Source organism: Oncorhynchus masou, chromosome 23 (assembly GCF_036934945.1).
Source record: "Oncorhynchus masou masou isolate Uvic2021 chromosome 23, UVic_Omas_1.1, whole genome shotgun sequence".
NCBI classification, from domain to species: Eukaryota; Metazoa; Chordata; class Actinopteri; order Salmoniformes; family Salmonidae; genus Oncorhynchus; species Oncorhynchus masou.
This window is the reverse complement of record NC_088234.1, coordinates 44,190,779-44,210,271: the sequence shown is the minus strand read 5'-3', so window position 1 is coordinate 44,210,271 and position 19,493 is coordinate 44,190,779. Positions and strand designations below refer to the sequence as shown.

The 19,493-nt window shown below is 43.7% G+C and overlaps 3 protein-coding genes across 4 annotated transcripts in view; 1 reads left to right on the top strand and 2 right to left on the bottom strand.

The window, feature by feature from the left end:
- The window catches only part of LOC135510884 (tetratricopeptide repeat protein 7A-like), a 57,195-nt gene extending 55,654 nt beyond the window's left edge, over positions 1-1,541 (bottom strand). For both annotated transcript variants that reach the window (XM_064932193.1, XM_064932194.1), the window contains exon 1: positions 1,350-1,541. In XM_064932193.1, coding sequence (XP_064788265.1) covers positions 1,350-1,482 — 133 coding nt within the window. In that variant the 5' untranslated portion in view covers positions 1,483-1,541. The remainder of the gene's footprint in view (positions 1-1,349) is intronic.
- A 1,427-nt stretch (positions 1,542-2,968) lies between these two features.
- Positions 2,969-6,115, top strand: mcfd2 (multiple coagulation factor deficiency 2, ER cargo receptor complex subunit). Its single transcript, XM_064932192.1, has 4 exons — positions 2,969-3,075; positions 3,560-3,743; positions 4,022-4,181; positions 4,310-6,115. Exons 2-4 carry the CDS (start codon positions 3,577-3,579, stop codon positions 4,439-4,441), a joined length of 459 nt encoding a protein of 152 aa, XP_064788264.1. The 5' UTR covers positions 2,969-3,075; positions 3,560-3,576; the 3' UTR covers positions 4,442-6,115.
- A 974-nt stretch (positions 6,116-7,089) lies between these two features.
- prop1 (PROP paired-like homeobox 1) lies at positions 7,090-12,501 on the bottom strand. The gene is made up of 3 exons (XM_064932190.1): positions 10,789-12,501; positions 9,828-10,051; positions 7,090-7,847 (listed from the first exon to the last, which is right to left on the bottom strand). The coding sequence occupies exons 1-3, from the start codon at positions 10,925-10,927 to the stop codon at positions 7,449-7,451; spliced, it is 762 nt and encodes a 253-aa protein (XP_064788262.1). The 5' UTR covers positions 10,928-12,501; the 3' UTR covers positions 7,090-7,448.
- Positions 12,502-19,493: the final 6,992 nt, after the last annotated feature.

Below are 19,493 nucleotides of genomic sequence, written 5' to 3'. Positions count from 1 at the left end.
TGAACTACAATCTAGCAGCAACGTGGAATGTTCATGTGGTGGATAAATTGTTCAGGAGAATAACATATCCTCTACACGGCATCTGAATAAAGCTACATTATCTTCAGCACACTGTTCTGATCTCAAAACGTCCTGGTCAGAGACTGATTGTGATTTCACCCTTGAATTGCAACTTGTAGTCGGTGCCGACAGATAAGGCAGCTCTGCTTCTAGCTCTTAAGCAACTTGGCAGTATTTTTTTGTTTTTTTTTGTGTGTTATTTCTTACATTATTAGGCCAGATTTTTGGTGGGGCCATCACTAGCCGCCTTCCACCCGGTTACACAACCCTGCACCTTAGAGGCTGCTGCCCTATATACACTGGCCACTTTAATAATGGAACACTAGTCACTTTAAAAATATTTAAATGATGTTTACACACTGCTTTACTCATCTCATATCTATACTGTATTCTATTCTACTGTAGTTTAGTCAATGCCACTCCGACATTGCTCAATCTAATATTTATATATTTCGAAATTCCTTGCTTTTACTTTTAGATTTGTGTGTATTGTTGTGAATTGTTAGATACTACTGCACTGTTGGAGCTAGGAACACAAGCATTTCGCTTTTTGTTGTTGTTGAACAACTAGGGACAGTGTTGTTACAAAATCAAGAATGGCAAAACTATGGGCAAACTGTCAACATCAAGACATACTTTAACAGAAGACCAGCAAGGGATGACTTGAATTCTACACACTCTGGCATAACACATTTAGCAGTTCTGTACACCTGCAGGCACGGTGAAAACAGTCTCAGGTGGGCAGTGGGAGTTCCATCTGGCTGATCAAATGACATCAAATGACAAGATTTGGTCATGAACACAATAACAGTGACACGCAGCAAGGTCGTGAGCCATGTCACCTTACCCCATGTTTACTTTAACGACATGAGGTGAGTAGCTACATTTGGCTACCCACCTCAGTCTGAGTACACAGTAGATTTGAATATATAGACTGCACTCCTGGTGAATGTACTTGAGTGGTGTGTTATAATACATGGAAAATAATTTTTAAAAATGAACAAATGACAGTGATAGTGAAAATCAGTTAATACATTTTCACTACAATATGTTCTGTGTTTTAAACATTGTCCATTGAGAGGTGTAAGGTGATTATGTAGTTGTTCGAATTGTAAGCTACTGCAGTTTGGGCATACCTAAAGCTGTTAGTTTTCATTGTTTGCAGAGTACTTGCAGAGTACAAAGTACAACTCATGCGGAACTATTGCCATCCCTGTCTGGACATGTGACAAAAACTTAGTCAGGAAAAATAAACCTATACCAGAATCCAACAGGTCGTTATCACTCACCGTCTTCGTGAAATCTGGCGGCCACGAGTTGCTCTACGATAGTGGGTATCTTGTCCCACTGGCACTCTGCTCTATAGCGGTCGATCTCCGCTTCCAGACGGTATTGCGAGAAAGAGACCCTATTGGATGCCATGCCCGCTCTAGATCCCGATCTGTCTCGGTGACGGTACTCCCCTGATACCCGGGGAGTAACTGCGGACTGACAAACAAATCATGAATAAAATGTAATGCCATCTATGAGCATGTGCGGCTGCCCGAACGTCCCTCCTCATTAACATTTTGGGTGGACATGTCAAAATATTATGTAATCATCATTTATTCTTAAAATACCAATCAGTCAATGTGGACTAGCACACACAATGAAAAAAGCAATGCTGTTAACGAGTTGTATACCAACTCAGAGGCTACTGTAGGACAGGTGCTTCAATTTGAGGATGAGATTGGGAGATTTGTGTATACTTTTGCAGATTCAGATTTGTTTATTTTTCATAATAACAATTTAATGAAGTAGCTTATAATTGCTTTATAGCCAGTCAACATATGTAGTCGACTCTACCCTATTACGCGTGTATTTAGTTTGCATACAATAGGTCTACACACCTAAACTATTTTAGGGAAAAAAATCAATTCTTGTAGATTTTTTTTTCTTTACCCCACATTGTAATACGGTAGAAGCAACACATTAGTTAGCCTATAGGCTGCTGAAAACGTTTTGCTTTGAAGTGCCTTTTGCCCTAAATAACCGTCCTAGATTTCCCTTCAAAAGCTTTCCCTAACTCGATCGATTCCTGGGATTAGCGCACTAGGGTGCAGAGGGTATAGATACAACAGTAAAGTTCAAACTGTGGATCTAAGAGACACACAAGGGGCAATTTATTATTCCGGATTTTTCCCGCAGTGTATGTCCAATCCCTCAATAAATCCTAAATAGGCTACTGTATTTAAAAGGTCAATAATTGTCAACTATTTTCATTGCCCGACTTTCAGGTTTTGTGGCTCAAGGTAGCTGGGCCTACACCTGCCATATGGTCTGCTCAGACAATTCATCATTGTATGGTAACGCGTGACTATGAGGGTCTCAGCTGTTGAAAAACCATTGGCAAAGAATGTAACACTTTACATGTTACAAACTGAATACAAAAATGTATACATATAATTGGCGAGTGCCTTATTAGGGAGAAAGTGGTGGGGCAAACAATTATCTGAATGACCATTTGTCAAGAATACAATACATTATTTAATAGACCTTGACATGATGGTAGAACACATATTTGTGGGCATAGTTTCCCAGGACGGCTGCTAAATCGGTCTTTCACAAAAACATTGGAAAACGACAGCTCGAAACACTTGACTCGCTACACAGCAAACTAATGTTTAGGTCAGGATAAGTTTCTATTGCTAATCCACCCTCAAATATTCGGAAAATAGATTTGGTGGCTTTTCCCTATGAAAGGTTGATATTTGCTTGTCAAATGTGTTTACTTAACAAATTCAACGAAATACCCAGTGAACAACTACATTCACATTCCTGTTTTGCACAGGTGTCTGGGTTTGGCTACCTCACGCCTTCAAATCTCTGACGCAAAATGCCGACATCCAATCAGAATTTAGCTGTCGTGTCCGTGAGTTGAAAGGTGACTACGGCTCACAGTAATGCCCAAAAAGGTTGAAGAAAATACATGTAGTTAATTTACAAGCGAACTGTTCCAAGTCTGTTTGTCAACTGGTAAGTATGCATTTTAATCATTCATATCGCTGCAGATCCATTACGGTGTGCTTGTTATAACCATATGAATGATCTTGCTAAACTAACTGATGTTCTTAAACCAACTAATTGCAACTATTATTAACTTTAGCCAGCCATGTTTCTATCAACAACATCACTAGCTAGATTGTATTCTGAACTGTACATATAATAACATATCACTGAAAACAATGAAGCTATTATTGCCTGAAAATAATTCAAATTCCATTTGATCAATCTTCTGATTCTTCTGCCATGAATGTGTTTCCAAAAGTTAACATATGGGCTCATAGATGGATCACCTATTTCTAGTGAAAGCTCTTGCCATTCAGTGACAAGCGACACTGGCTGTTCTGTGCCTTCACCTTGCTTGCAACCATTGTTCATATTATTCAGCTTTGATTAACTTTGTTGTTAAAATGATGTCCCTTGCTCACGCTCTCTGTCTGTGTCTGTATCTGTGTAGTTACTGTACAGCCCAGAATGGTGTTAAGAGTAAGTAGCAAGAGGAGCGTGGTGTGGGGCTGGCTACTCCTGGTCTCCTGCTTTCTGCTGTCTGTTCGTTCACATGAGCAGGCAGCCCACGAACACCCACCGGAGAGTCACCGTCCTAACATGCACCTGGACAAGAACATGGTCCATGACAGAGAGTGAGTAAAGGGTTGTGTTCATTAGGATCCTCCACTCTTTAATGCTTTGCAAAAGAAGAAGTACAGATAGATCCTATCTATCTATCTATCTATCTATCTATCTATCTATCTATCTATCTATCTATCTATCTATCTATCTATCTATCTATCTATCTATCTATCTATCTATCTATCTATCTATCTAAATATTTTGCTCTATTCCAAGCTTTACCGATCATTTGGTGGACAGTGTGTACATGGTTAATGCACTGAGCAGTGTCTCTCCTATGTCCTCTAAGACACATCATGGAGCATCTGGAAGGTGTGATTGACAAGCCGGAGTCGGATATGTCGCCGCAGGAGCTGCAGTTGCACTACTTTAAGATGCACGACTATGATGGCAACAACTTACTGGATGGGCTGGAGTTGGCCACAGCCATCACCCATGTGCACAAAGAGGTATGTGTGAAAGGAAAAACAGAATGTAAAAAAAGAAAGAAGATATTATCAGCCAATGATGCCACATACTGTATGTACTTTATTCATCTACACACTCGTGCACTTCCATGTTTCCACATTTTCTGCAGGAAAAAGGAGAGGATAGCCAGCCTATGAAAGAGGAGGACCTCACAAGCCTTATAGATGATGTTCTGAGGGACAATGACAAAAACAACGACGGGTACATAGACTACGCCGAGTTTGCCAGGTCCCTGGAGTAGAGGAGAGACGGTGCCTAACTATTGGGGTCTGGCTCCGTGCATTGCACACCACCACCACACCACTTTCACCACCACACCACTTTCTCCACCACACCACGTTAATTTACCTGAGCCGGTGTGCATGTCTCACTCTCTCACTATCCTTCATCCGTCCAGACAGCATCTATACCAGAGGTGGGCAAACTTCTTGGCTTGAGGGCCACATTGGGATTTTCGAAATTCAACAGAGGGTCGCACAGATTTTGTTTTGACCAATTTTTGTTTGTCAAAACCTATTTGCGGGTCAGAAAAAGGGCAGTCATTTGAAACTATTTAGGTCCGTTATCATTTCTACATACTTTCTATCTAGTTTTAGACGTTCAAGTGTGACCTGCAGTTTTTAACCCTCGTCCCCCAAAACAACATAAAAGGGTTTTACTCAAAACTCCTGTGGGCCAGATTGAAAGGTTTGCCCAGCCCTGATATATACAGTAGATTATTCAGTTATTACTGTAATTATTAAACTGCCAAATGTGTCTACTGTATGCTAGCAACTAAACTAGTTCAGTCGTTTTAGAATTAAATTCTTGAGCAGGTATTTACCTAAGCGCTGCTTTGCTGTATAAAATCCAGGAATATGGACCAAAGGTTTTGATATTTATGCATCCAATCAAGTTAGGCCATTTATGACAACTGCCTGTGGTCCTTAACTTTAAGAGTGGCCTTTACTATTACTGCACCATTCTTGTACTATTACTCATAGTGGGAATGTTACAGCCCGGATGCAGTATACTGTACCACAGAGTATGTGGGAGTGTGGGAATGGCAAAGCAGGTTTGGAGGATTTGTCTGACGCTCAGAAACGAGTCATGAACAGGGCTGCTTTCAGTTGGAACAAAATGGAAGACGGTGTTTAGAAACGGTGGGGGTAATACCTGGGCTAAGTCCTACTGCTCATTCTTGTTTTCAAAAACGCTTTCTCTCATTTGTTCGAACCGAATGCGAGTCGGGTAACATAAAAGCCACACTTGGTACGGGTTTGGTTCTGGTCAGACACAGTCAATCACAAATATTTTTTCTGCTGATCCACACATACTTTACATCCCTTACATAGTCTGTTACCCACCAACCTGAACGCACAATTCCGCTTACAGCAGGGCTGATTCTTGAGATGAACAGAATCCACATTTTAATACAGAAGATGTGTTGTGCTGCGCATTATGATTTCTTCATCACTGGATTCACTTTGACTTATAGCACAGTGAGACCTCTGGGTGACAGCAATACTGAAGGCTTAACTTAATTGTACAGATGTGCTATAAGTAGAATGCAGGGTTATGTTGCTATAAATGCTATTGAAGTAATGATGTTACATTATGTGTAGGTCGACCACACTTGATTCTTTCCAAATGAGCTCCATTGTTGTCAAACAGTTACAGATCATTAGGTTACCAGGTCTTTATGCTATAAGGCCAAGGTCTATATTCAACCCATTTATAATACTTCCAAATGAATACTGAAACTTTATTTGTTACAAAAGAGTTCTAATTTCATCATTCAGTGACGGTTGTTCGGTGAATACAGGTTACTTGAATAGAAATGTGTTATTAAAATCTATAAAATGACAAAGAGTAGTAGACACATGCAACTGTGTTGTCTTTGCAATATGCTGCAATAAACAAATATATGAATGTCTTCTCTGATGTTTTATGTTGAATATGTCTCAAAGTGGCATTCGCATACTGCAGCCTTCTTGAGTGCAGGTTAGTGCAGATCTGTCTGAGGTGTAGGTTATGATAATTAGCAGATATCCATAGACTTCCAGTCATTGCGCTAACGCTAGTTAGCATCTTATCTTCGCAGAGATAAAATTGGTTCATTTGATTCTGGGGAAGAAGGTAAAGGGCCTCCTTGCCAAAATCCTCAAGTATCCCTTTAAGTCAAAACTATAACTCTGCCACAAAAGAACATTCTCTGTCTTCTTGGTAAGCAACTCCGGTGTAGATTTGGCCTTGTGTATTAGGTTATGGTCCTGCTGAAAGGGGAATGCACCTTATTGTCTGGAAAGCAGAATGAACCAGATTTCCGTCTAGGATTTGGCCTGTGCTTCGCTCCATTCCATACATTTTTTTTTATCCTGTAAAACTCCCCAGTCCTTAAGGATTACAAGCATACCCATAACATGATGCGGCCATCACTATGCTTGAAAATATGGAGAGTGGTACTCAGTAATTTATGGTATTGGATTTGCCCCAAACATAACCATTTGTATTCAGGACAAATGAGTCCAAGTGACTTGTTAGGCACATTCTTACTCCTGAACTTATTTAGGCTTGCCATAACAGCGGGTGAATGCTTATTGACTCAAAACATTTCAGCTTTTCATTTTGAACAAATTTGTCAGAATATTTAAAAACATAATTCCACTATGACATGGGGTCGTGTGTGTAGGCCAGTGACAAAAACAAATCTATAAATACATTTTAAATTCACACAATTTGAAAAAGTCAATGGGTGTGAATACTTTCTGAAGGCACTGTATGAAATGGATGACGTTGTATACAATTGTGGGGACCCGATTTGACTTGTGAACGCTACTTTCAAATCTACTGGCTGAAATGATACAAAACCTTTCTAGCATCAATTTAACATTTAAACAAACAAATCACTCCCAATACACACTACTTTATTTACTGTGAAAATACAAAAGGCATTAGAAAGATGTGTAGTGTATATTTCAGACAATCTATATGGATAATTCAAGACTACCCACGAATATCTTTCTCTCAGTTAGGCTACCCTGAACTTTCAAGAAAACATGCAATGTCAGGTATTCAATGGGAGAAGGAGTTTAGTCATTCTCACTATTCTCTAAATTCTTCCTGTTCTTTAGTTACCAGCTATCACTGTATAGATATAAAAAACTGTATTTTGTCATCTAATCTAAGGTGCAATGAATAACTGTTAGTTCTTCAGGACACAGCCTATAAGAGCTTGTCTACTTCCCGACGTAGAAGTTACTCTTTCTTTAGTTCCAGTGAGAGCCAGGGTCTAGAGCAGGCATGGAGGTCAGGGAGAACACAGGTGTGGCCAGGTTGCTGGGTGGGGCTCCAATGTTCCGTAGTGGGCTGTACCACTCCTCGTGCTGGCGGGGGGGTTGTGGCTCTGGTGGGACTGTGGGGCAGGAACACTGGCTGGCTGAGCCTGGGTGGTGGGAGTGGGAGTAACCACCTGAGGGCAGCATAGAAGGGAACCGGGGGATATGGTGAGCCAGGGAGTGAGGGTAGTACTGACGGGTCAACCCTGTGGACTGAACACACATGCTGCCCAACAGTGCCCCGTGACCTGGCATCATGGCCATTGGCAAGAGCTTCTGAGACGCACGCTCCTGCCTGCGGTATTTGGCACGGCGATTTTGGAACCATACCTGTGAAATACAATAAAAAATGAACTTAACTGGGTTGAATTTGAGATTTAACCATTTTATAGGACAATGGATAGTAAGTACAGTGGGGCAAAAAAGTATTTAGTCAGCCACCAATTGTGCAAGTTCTCCTACTTCAAAAGATGAGAGAGGCCTGTAATTTTCATCATAGGTACACTTCAACTATGACAGACAAAATGAGAAAAAGAAATCCAGAAAATCACATTGTAGGATTTTTAATGAATTTATTTGCAAATTATGGTGGAAAAAAGTATTTGGTCAATAACAAAAGTTTATTTCAATACTTTGTTATATGTTGTTGTTGGCAATGACAGAGGTCAAACGTTTTCTGTAAGTCTTCACAAGATTTTCACACACTGTTGCTGGTATTTTGGCCCATTCCTCCATGCAGATCTCCTCTAGAGCAGTGATGTTTTGGGGCTGTTGCTGGGCAACACACTTTCAACTCCCTCCAAAGATTTTCTATGGGGTTGAGATCTGAAGACTGGCTAGGCCACACCAGGACCTTGAAATGCTTCTTACGAAGCCACTCCTTCGTTGCCTGGGCAGTGTGTTTGGGATCATTGTCATGCTGAAAGACAATGCCCTTGCTGATGGAAGGAGGTTTTCACTCAATATCTCACGATACATGGCCCTATTCATTCTTTCCTTTACACGGATCAGTCGTCCTGGTCCCTATGCAGAAAAACAGCCCCAAAGCATGATGTTTCCACCCCCATGCTTCACAGTAGGTATGGTGTTCTTTGGATGCAAATCAGCATTCTTTGTCCCCCAAACACGATGAGTTGAGTTTTTATCAAAAGTTATATTTTGGTTTCATCTGACCATATGACATTTTTTATTTAACTAGGCAAGTCAGTTAAGAACAAATTCTTATTTTCAATGACTGCCTAGGAACAGTGGGTTAACTGCCTGGTCAGGGGCAGAACGACAGATTTTGTACCTTGTCAGCTCGGGGATTTGAACTTGCAACCTTTTGGTTACTAGTCCAATGCTCTAACCACTAGGCTACACTGCCGCCCATTCTCCCAATCTTCTTCTGGATCATCCAAATGCTCTCGAGCAAACTTCAGACGGGCCTGGACATGTACTGGCTTAAGCAGAGGGACACGTCTGGCACTGCAGGATTTGAGTCCCTGGCGGCGTAGTGTGTTACTGATGGTAGACTTTGTTACTTTGGTCCCAGCTCTCTGCAGGTCATTCACTAGGTCCCCCCTTGTGGTTCTGGGATTTCTGCTCACCATTCTTGTGATCATTTTGACCCCACGGAGTGAGATCTTGCATGGAGCCCCAGATCGAGGGAGATTATCAGTGGTCTTGTATGTCTTCCATTTCCTAATAATTGCTCCCACAGTTGATTTCTTCAAACCAAGCTGTTTACCTATTGCAGATTCAGTCTTCCCAGCCTGGTGCAGGTCTACAATATTGTTTCTGGTGTCCTTTGACAGCTCTTTGGTCTTGGCCATAGTGGAGTTTGGAGTGTGACTGTTTGAGGTTGTGGACAGGTGTCTTTTATACTGATAACAAGTTCAAACAGGTGCCATTAATACAGGTAACGAGTGGAGGACAGAGGAGCCTCTTAAAGAAGAAGTTACAGGTCTGTGAGAGCCAGAAATCTTGCTTGTTTGTAGGTGACCAAATACAAATTTTCCACCATAATTTGCAAATAAATTAATTTAAAATCCTACAATGTGATTTTCTGGATTTTTTTTCGCATTTTGTCTGTCATAGTTGAAGTGTACCTATGATGAAAATTACAGGCCTCTCTCATCTTTTTAAGTGGGGGAACTTGCACAATTGGTGGCTGACTAAATACTTTTTTGCCCCACTGTATGTCATGGCCTTTCCTTTGTAAATGAAAACTGTTTGAGTTAGACATTGCAATTATTATCAACTTTCCCACCCAGGATAAAAAATGTATGAAATCCCGATGTACGGATAAATAGACCCAAGCCCACTGACCTGTATGCGTGCCTCATTGAGTTTGGTGAGCCTCGCTAGTTCCTCACGGCAGTAGATGTCGGGGTAGTGGTTCTGTCCAAACGCCATCTCCAGCTGGTCCAGCTGCTTGTGACTGAAGGTGGTGCGATGGCGCCTGCGCGCTGGGGATGGGTAGGCTCTCCCACGCCTGCTGAGGCCGAGGGCCATACTGTCAAACGGGCCTTTTCTGGCTGGGCTGCCCACATCTGTAGGCGGGATAAGAATAGGTTGAGTGGGTGAGGACTTTGAATTGAACAGTAAATTGTGGCTGAGTTTCTTGATTATACTCTAGTTCACCTTTCATGAGGTAGGCTGTCCAGGCCTACAAACCTACTTGTGTTTCACGTTCACCACATAGGAAGTCGCCCAAATTTGTAAGGACACATTTCACTGATGAATGTCCTTTTTAAAAAAAAAAATAGGGATTACATGACTTTATCTTTCCCATCAACACCGAGCAACCTAATAGCCACGAGGCTTTGCTGACCAAATTCAATCTCGTGAGAAAGAGATACCAGAGACATGGGGATTTGACCAAGATTAAGTTAACAATAGCTAACAGTGACTAATTTGTCAAATTGGTTGACATAGTTGACTGGCTGTTCACATTATGCTGGATGGCAAACAGACATAAGGAACAGGGAACTGGCCAAAATAGTATTTTATATTTTACATTTTTGTTTGTTTGTTATTCTTTCAATCATTTTCCTCAAAGTCTAGAAATATAAAGGACTTACATTTTTCAGTCCATTTTCATATAAAATATTTGAATGAAGACAATTGGCTAATACTACAACATTAACTCATGATATTTACACTTAAATCATGCAGATATAAATTAAAGGCCTACAACCATGTATAATTTGTTATTAATAACGTAACTTCAGCATACAATATTGACTGATACAATAGAATTTTGACAGAAAATAGCATTTGGACTAACCTGCGCTGGAGCTGACGATGGTAATATCAGAGTACATCTCTGCACGCTGCTGCTGACTCTTGACACCATCCACGGGTGACTTAACCTGGGCCATCTTCACAGGTGTGGTCTGTGATGCTACAGTCAGGAACGCTAGCATACATTGAGCTACCAGTTGCTTTGCCCACCGTGTCTAGCCGTGACATCACATGCCATTCCCACCCACCTCTACATTTACCTGGCTATGGCTTTCCTCAAGTATCTTCTCAGGTCACGTAAGGTCACAAAAGGTCATGGGCTACAAGATTTACTCAAGGCAGACCGAAAGTGACAAAGTGCTCACTGATTCACAAGAATTAAAGCATTATGCTTGTCTATGGGATTGATTCCATTGAAAATGATGTTCATAGAAAATGTCTATCCTGTATTCTAATTTATCATGTTTATTCTTGATATGAAATCGAGCATAATACCATAATCTACCTTGGATTTAAAAAAGGATGTGTGCATTCATTCACTTCTTTACAATATTACTGAAGTGCAAGTAGGACATGTAAAACAAACTGAGTGACATTTGCTGAGTGAAATTGCAATGGTGCTTATGTCCACTAGGTGGCAACAAAACCTTTACCGTCTGTCCATGAGAGTGTGCTCGGGAGACTGCTCTTTGGTACAGATTTGTCTCCCTCCCCAGCACACTCTCCTGTCCTCTCTCATCCTGACTTATTAGGCTGTAGGTAAAAAATTACAGTTTCATAGCTACGTCTCTGTCTTTCTTTCAACATGTTATCTCAAATGAGCCTACTCCCTTCCGTTCGTTTTATTTGGTTCAACTCAAATGTTTTCTCATGGGAATTGAGCTGGTATGACAGTGTTGGCAGTCATTCCCATGATGCTAAACTCGGCGCAGGCCAGTGCAGAAGAATGGCCTTTTCACATGAATGGACACTGGGCAGAGTCCCAAATATACCCAAGTCATGACAGGAGAGCATGTAGGCCGATTCAGCAACTTTTAGTGGGCAAGCAATGTCAATTTATACTCAGTGAAAGAAATTTACTTTACTACTATATGGTATGGGCCATCACAGGAGCTGTACAGGTGTGTCTGTGTGTACACGTACAAGAGAGTCTTCAAGTAGCACATCCCCATTTAACCTGCTTGTGTAATGGTGTCATCATTGGACATTTGGTCTCACCTCCATGTGACGTCGTCATCCTCATCAAAGCACTAAGAGTGGGACTAGGGATTGTTTGTATTCCCAGAAAAAAGGGTAACTCTTCATAGCCTGCAGGAATAATGCATTATGCTGCAGTTATAATGCATTGTACAACTTGCAAAAAGCGTGCATGACCCCCTGTGTGGTTTTATACACTGCTCATGATACCTGGATTATGAAACCCACTGAATACCTGATCAGCATTCGCATGGAAAAGCTCTTGTTGAATTGCCCAAAAAAGACATGTTAGAATGAATGAACTTCAAGATCTTGTCTTGACAAAGTCCCTTTCCTTGATCAAATGTGTCTTTATGTAAAAAGGCCTAATTTGATTCCTTGTGATATATTGTCTCTGAGGACATAATGATGCCTGAGCCTCCTCTCACCATCATGTCTGTCTGTGCTCTACAGATCCCACATTGATCTTTCCTGTTCCCAACCACTGGCCTAAACAACTGACTCAATTTGCCTATGTATCCGCCCGCCCACCTGCCCGTCAATCCGACTGTCTCTCACTCTCTCTCTCTCTCTCTCTCGATCAGTGCATGCTGGGAGTTTTTGGAGTTCAAGTGTTTGGTGTGAAAGGCTCTGTCCCAACTAACTTTCTTGATTCTGTCCTCGGTCTTTTCTTTCAATGTTATTTTCTGTGGTGGAGGGTTAATGCACTATTTGTTTTAGCGGTATGCACAGGTTTTTTCAAAGTTAGGGTGGAAGAGGATAGAGTTAGTTTCCTGGGGTTTGGAAGGTGTGGTGTGTGCGATGGCTTCTCAGCCTAGCGCGGAGGAGATGCTGTTGTTACGACATGGATTCAGGTGTGTTCCTGAGAATGGAGTTAAAGTGGAGGAGGTTCTGCTTGTAGTCGGTGAACAGGTAGGAGCTGAATTTATACATTCCGCTTCTAGAATGAACAAAGCTGTGGTTGTGTTCATGAAAAGAGCAAATTTGGTTGGTAGGTTAATTGCTAGTGGAACATTTGTACGGGGTGTGTTGGTGCCAATTTCACTTCTTTCTACCCCTTCGACAAGGGTGGTAGTTGCAAATTTGCCTCCGTTTTTTACGGATGATCCCAATCAGGAAAGAGCTGAATCGTTTTGGTAAGTGTGCTAGCGGTTTTTGTGTACTGTCGGCAGGTTTTCAGACAGATGCCGTTAAGTACGTTGTTTCATTCCTGAGGCAAGTGTTTGTGTTTCTGAATAACAATGATCAACAGTTAAATGTGCATTTTAAAGTGAAGCATGGGGAGGGCTCTACGTAGGGCTCTACGCAGGGTTTGCTAGCACAGATAGTCTACAGTGTTTTGAGTGTGAGGATTTGGGGCATAAGAGCTTTGCGTGCCCACATAAAGGCCATAGACAAGGTGAAGGCACAAGCGCCAGTGGGAGAAATCGAGGTCAACGTGCAGGGTGCAGTGAGATGCAGACAGCAGAGGCTGGGCCTAGTCACGGGGCGGCAGGGTAGCCTAGTGGTTAGAATGTTGGACTAGTAACCGGAAGGTTGCAAGTTCAAACCCCTGAGCTGACAAGGTACAAATCTGTCGTTCTGCCCCTGAACAGGCAATTAAGAATTTGTTCTTAACTGACTTGCCTGGTTAAATAGGGGGGTAGCTGAGGCTGTGCCTAGTCATGCTATGGATGGTGGTGTAGCTGAGGCTGTGCCTAGTCATGCTATGGATGGTGGTGTAGATGAGGCTGGGCCTAGTCATGCTATGGATGGTGGTGTAGATGAGGCTGGGCCTAGTCATGCTATGGATGGTGGTGTAGCTGAGGCTGTGCCTAGTCATGCTATGGATGGTGGTGTAGCTGAGGCTGGGCCTAGTCATGCAATGGATGGTGGTGTAGATGAGGCTGGGCCTAGTCATGCAATGGATGGTGGTGTAGATGAGGCTGGGCCTAGTCATGCAATGGATGGTGGTGTAGATGAGGCTGGGCCTAGTCATGCTATGGATGGTGGTGTAGGGAGGAGGGAAAGGAAAAGGAAAAAGGGTGTGGGCAAGCGGAAAAGGGTGTGGTCAAAGGCACCAAGGAACATCACAAGCCTGGTGCTTGGGGGGAAGGGGCCAGAGAGGAAGGGCAGGTGGTCAGGATGGAGGAAAGTGAGTCTGAGGAAGAGGACGATGAGGAGTTATTTTTTTCAGACTCCTCTTCAATGGGTCCGGAGCTGACAGCCAGTCAAGCAGAAGGGTCAAAGTACACGTTGAGGGAACTGACAAGGTTCCTGAAAGAGACCAAGGGGAAAAAAGTACATCTTGAGGCTTTTTTTCTGATCCGAGAAAGTTTGTAAGATCAGCACAACATGCTATGAAAAATGAGGGGCATGGAGTCCTCTCACCCAGGAAACAGTTTAGGTTGAGGAAGTGGGTCACAACAGTGCGAAAGGGTTGACCTTCAGACTTTGTTTAGATGTATAGTTTCTTTCTGGCACTGGGGCTTTTTGAGCTTTGCTATTGGTCTCTTTCTTTGCTGGCTTTTCTCCCACTTCTTATGGAGACTATTTGGGTAGGCTCGCTCAATATAAATGGTGCCAGAGATGTGGGAAAGAGGAGTATGTTGGGTGAATATGTAAAACAAGAAAAAGTACAGGTGTTGTTTCTGCAGGAGACCCATAGTGATGTGTTGAGTGAAGTCGATTGGGGGCTCTGGTGGAAAGGGGCAAGTGTGTTGAGCCATGGGACTAATTGTAGTGCAGGGGTGGCAGTCCCTTTTGTACTGGGTCTGTCTGTAAGAATTTGCTTCTCAAAGGAGGTGTGTAGGGGTAGGCTGCTTGGTGTAAAAGCAGAAATTAACAACATGGGTTTGTCTTTATAAATGTGTATGCACCTAGCACAGTGAGAGAGAGGGGAGTTCTATTTGGGTGTCTTAGACAGGAACTCTCACAGGTAGCGCCTGAGGAGACGCTGGTGGTCGGCGGGGACTGGAACTGGACAATGGATTTTTACAAAAGACAACTGGGGAAGAGCCTCATTCAGTGTCAGTGTTAAGGGACATCATTAATCAGTTCGACCTAGTGGATGTTTGGAGAACTAAACATCCCAAAACAAGACAGTACACATGGGTGAATGTTTTTGGGGCTAGGGTGAGTGCAGCCCGACTTGATCAGTTTAACAGCCCGACTTAATCGGAGCAATAGGCTGTTGGGCGCTACCATTCTCCCGGTGAGGTTTTCATATCACCACATAACCATGGTTTGTCTGTCTATTTCACCAGGGCCCCGGCAGGCATCCTATTGGAAGTTTAATGTAAAGCTCTTACAATATGCCACTTTTTGCTCAGACCTTTTGGGAAAGGTGGGGGCAGCGAAGAGAGGAGTATGAGTCTCTGAGTCAATGGTGGGATGTGGGGAAAGTCCAAATTCGGCTTTTCTGTCAACAGTACACAGCTCTCTCATCCTCAGAGGCTAGGGGAGTATTGGAGGAACTAGAGCGTAGTATTAGTGAGATGGAGGTAGAGATTGTAGTGCAAGGCAATGTAGGCCTTCAGGCTAATTTAGCTGAATTACGTAGGGACCTGGGTAGTTTTTTCCAGGTTAAAGCAAAGGGAGCACTTATAAGAGGCGGCAGGGTAGCCTAGTGGTTAGAGCGTTGGACTAGTAACCGAAAGGTTGCAAGTTCAAATCCCCGTGCTGACAAGGTACAAATCTGTCGTTCTGCCCCTGAACAGGCAGTTAACCCACTGTTCCTAGGCCATCATTGAAAATAAGAATTTGTTCTTAACTGACTTGCCTAGTTAAATAAAAGGTCTAATAAAAATAAAAATATCTAGGTTCTCCACGATCAAGGAGATGGATGCTCCCAGCTCCTTCTTCTTTGGTTTGGAAAGACAGAGCGGTGAAGCCAAGGGTATGCATAGTCTACGGCTGTCTGATGGGCGGGTGACCTCTGGGGTGGGGGAGATGCGGGAGAGGACTGTGGAGTTTTATTCGGCGTTGTATAGGACTTGTTGTTCGCAGGACTCAATAAGCTCTTTCTAGCACAGAGGGATGAAATGGACATTCCTCTGTTGTCCCATTAACTGGCAGAGGCCTTAAACCAGATGTCTCCCAGTCGTGCACCGGGGGTCGATGGACTCCCAGTGGAGTTTTCTTTAAAATTCTGGGGAATATTTGGACAGGACTTTTGCATGTTGCGTGAATGCGTCTGGGTATGAGAGTTGCCGATGAGCTGCCGTCGGGCGGATCTGACTCTCCTGCCCAAAAAAAGGGACTTGTGTGAACTTAAGTACTGGAGGCCTGTGGCATTACTCTGTGCGGACTACAATATATTTGCCAAGGTCCTCTCTAACAGACTGAAGTTCCATCTGGACTCGATAGTAAACAAGGACCAAACATATTGTGTACCAAGAAGCTCAATCACGGACAACTTGTTCTTAATCAGGGACATGTTGGACATGTCGAGAGGTTCTAATTTGAACTTTGGACTGGTCTCTTTAGATCAAGAGAAGGCTTTTGATAGATTGGACTATGGTGTCTGTTTAATGTGATGTCTGTGTTTGGGAATAGTTTTTTGACCTGTGTGAAGCTGTTGTATGCTGGGGCGTCATGTATGGCCAAGGTGGGAGGGGGGCTCAGTAGGCCAGTCTGGGTGAGATGGGGAATTAGACAAGGATGCCCTCTATCAGGGCAGTTATATACATTAGCCATTGAGCCTTTTTGGGCCTGCTACGCAGGAGACTGCAGGAAGTGTGCTGGACAGGCATGGGTGTGGTGACAGACATAGCAGTGTCAGCATATGCAGATGATGTTTCTGTGATGGTCAGGGATGGTCAGGATAGGCAGGCACTAGAGACCAGTCTGAAGGTGTACGAGGGAGCTTCGTCAGCTTAGGTAAACTGGGGAAAGAGCAAAGCTCTGTTATTTGGGGCATGGGAGGATAGGGCCCCTCCTCTGCTTCCAGGGGGTTTGCAGTGGTGTTGTGAAGGGCTTAAAGTGTTGGGGGTGTACCTGGGCTCCAAGAAGTGGGTCAGGAAGAACTGGGAGGGGCTGTCACAGGCAGTGGTGTCAAGACTGTCCAAGTGGAGGTGGCTCCTGTCCCAAATGTCATATAGAGGGAGGGTGCTGATAATCAACAACCTGATGGCATCTTCCCTGTGGCATAAACTGGCTGTCCTCAACCCCCTGCCGGTCTGCTCACAGACCTGCAATGCAAGCTGGTGGACTTTTTCTGGTCGGGCCATCACTGGCTGAGGGCGGCAGTGCTGTACATGACCATTCACGAAGGAGGAGAGCAGGGTGGCTGCTTTCCGACTAAAGGCGGCGCAGAGACTTCTGTACCATACTGATGTCGGCTGGAGGGAACCAGCATGCGCACTGCTGAGGAGAGCTGGCGGATTAGGGTGGAACCGGCAGCTGTTCCTCATGAAGCTGGAGAGGCTGAGTACAGCAGGTCTCTCAGATTTTTACTCTGCAGTGCTGAGGGCCTGGCAGCTGCTAAGGTCCACACGAGAAGGGGATGTGGAGCCTAGGAGGTGGGTGTGGGAGGAGCCTATCTTCCACAACCCAGCCGTCCCTTGGCGATCGGTTCAGTCGGCCACCCTGCAGAGGCAACCGATGGCAGCGAGTTTACAAAGGCTGGGTGACCTGGGACTGCTGGGAGAGGAGGGGTGGAAAACCTCGGAAGTCCTGGCACAACAAACAGGAATAACGTTTCTTAAGCTGCTGGAGAGATTCCTGGAGGAGGTCCAGGAGGCATTGTCTGAGCCGGTAAGGGGGGGTGTTTGAGCAGCCAAATGGGAAGGGGCCACCAATGTTTCCGCCACTGCAGGTGATGGCAGAGACTGGAGACTGGCAAGAGGGTCTGGAGGACTTGTTAGAATTTAACACTCCAAGCCTGGGGGAGTTTGAAGGGGTGTGAGGTAAAGCCCTCTACAACCTCTGGGTCAAGGTAAGGAACATTAGAAGTCTAACAGGAGTGAAGGCACATCAGTGGCAGGGGGTATGTGAGGTGGAGAGTATGGTGGGTTTTAGATGGATGGGGCTTTACAAACCCCCAGTACCAAATAGGTCAGGTTTTTCATGGAGCCCTATGTGTGTGCCTGCCTGCCTGCCTGCCTGCCTACCTGCCTGCCCCTGCCTGCCTGCCTGCCTGCCTGCCTGCCAGTGGATGGAAAGCTTCTCTGTATTGGCGTGGTGACTGTGAGTCCTTCACCTAACCAGGCTGGGTGATGTACTGTAGAGTCCCCCAGAGAAACAACCACGCCAAAGCGCTGTTGGATCCATCTCGACTCCTTCAGCTAGAGAAGAACTCAGTGGATAAACTAAACACACTGTAGATAACAGAAAAAAGGGACTTATAGAAAGGACAGGAGAGAGACTGGTCGGAGATTCTGTTATTTCCGGTATTTTTTTCACCAGGTATTGGGTATGGTTTTTATTGACTTACATTTGTTTTATCACATCACTATTGGGAAAATGAGTGAATATAAAAGTATCTGGCGGGTGTCTTTCTCTCTTAAACAGATATGTTCTAAATTAATTTTATGGGGAAATACTGGTATTTTTGTAACATCTGTTTGTCTTTGTGATGCATATTTAAAGATTGTAAGATGGTCATGCTAAATAGGTTGTGACTGGGTGCACAGGTCAGCTGATGTCATGTGTCTTGTGATGCCTCACAGGGTCTGGGCAGCTGAACTGTCTTCACCCATAGCTCAAAGTGGCTACAATATCCCAAGAAATGTCCAATAAGTTGTAGAATCCTGAGTTGGACCCAGATACCACTGGGATGAGGAGATGAAGCTCTGGACCAAACCGACAATCCCTCTACCTGCCTGTTTTGTTTTTGTCTTAATATGGACTCGCAGAGAAAATTCTTCCCTCACAGTTTCCTGGGACTGAACTGGGAGTGACCTGGCTGGTAGTATCGCAGCCCTGATGGAAGGAATGTAACCCAACTCCCCACTATCCTGCCTGCTCTTGTGTGTGTGTGATTGCGCGTGTGTATACGTGTGTGAACGGCCGGCCCTAGCCTTTTGGGGGCCCTAAACGAGATTTTGTTGGGGAGCCCCCCCAAAAAAAACATTTTAGTGGCCCCCCTCTTGACGATGGAGAGACTTTATAATTTAAGTTATAAAGTTAATTCCTGAAATACTACACATTTACTTGTTAGGAAATATTGCAGTGTTCAATCAAGCTTTCTGCAATTGTACACATTTTGCTACAGGGCAGAGAGAAGTTTAGCAATTTTATAAAAAATGTCACGCAATTTTACTCATTCTGCCATGGGGCAGAGAGAAAAACTGTGCCGTTTTTAAAGCTAATTTCCTTAGCTTAACAAGACTTACACCTTGTTAATGGAATACCTCACACAAAACTACACTCAAAAATCTTTTGGTATTTTTTTCATTAGTCCACTGTTGATTCAGTCCCAAAATGTTTTGCATGTCAGCAGTTAACGGTACAGGTTCCCCAGGGGGTACCACACCCCCCACGCTCACCTCAAACGGTGGCGCACAGAATGCAAAAAATATTCTTCGAAATATTTAACCTCCACACATAAACAAGTCCAATAGCTCAAAT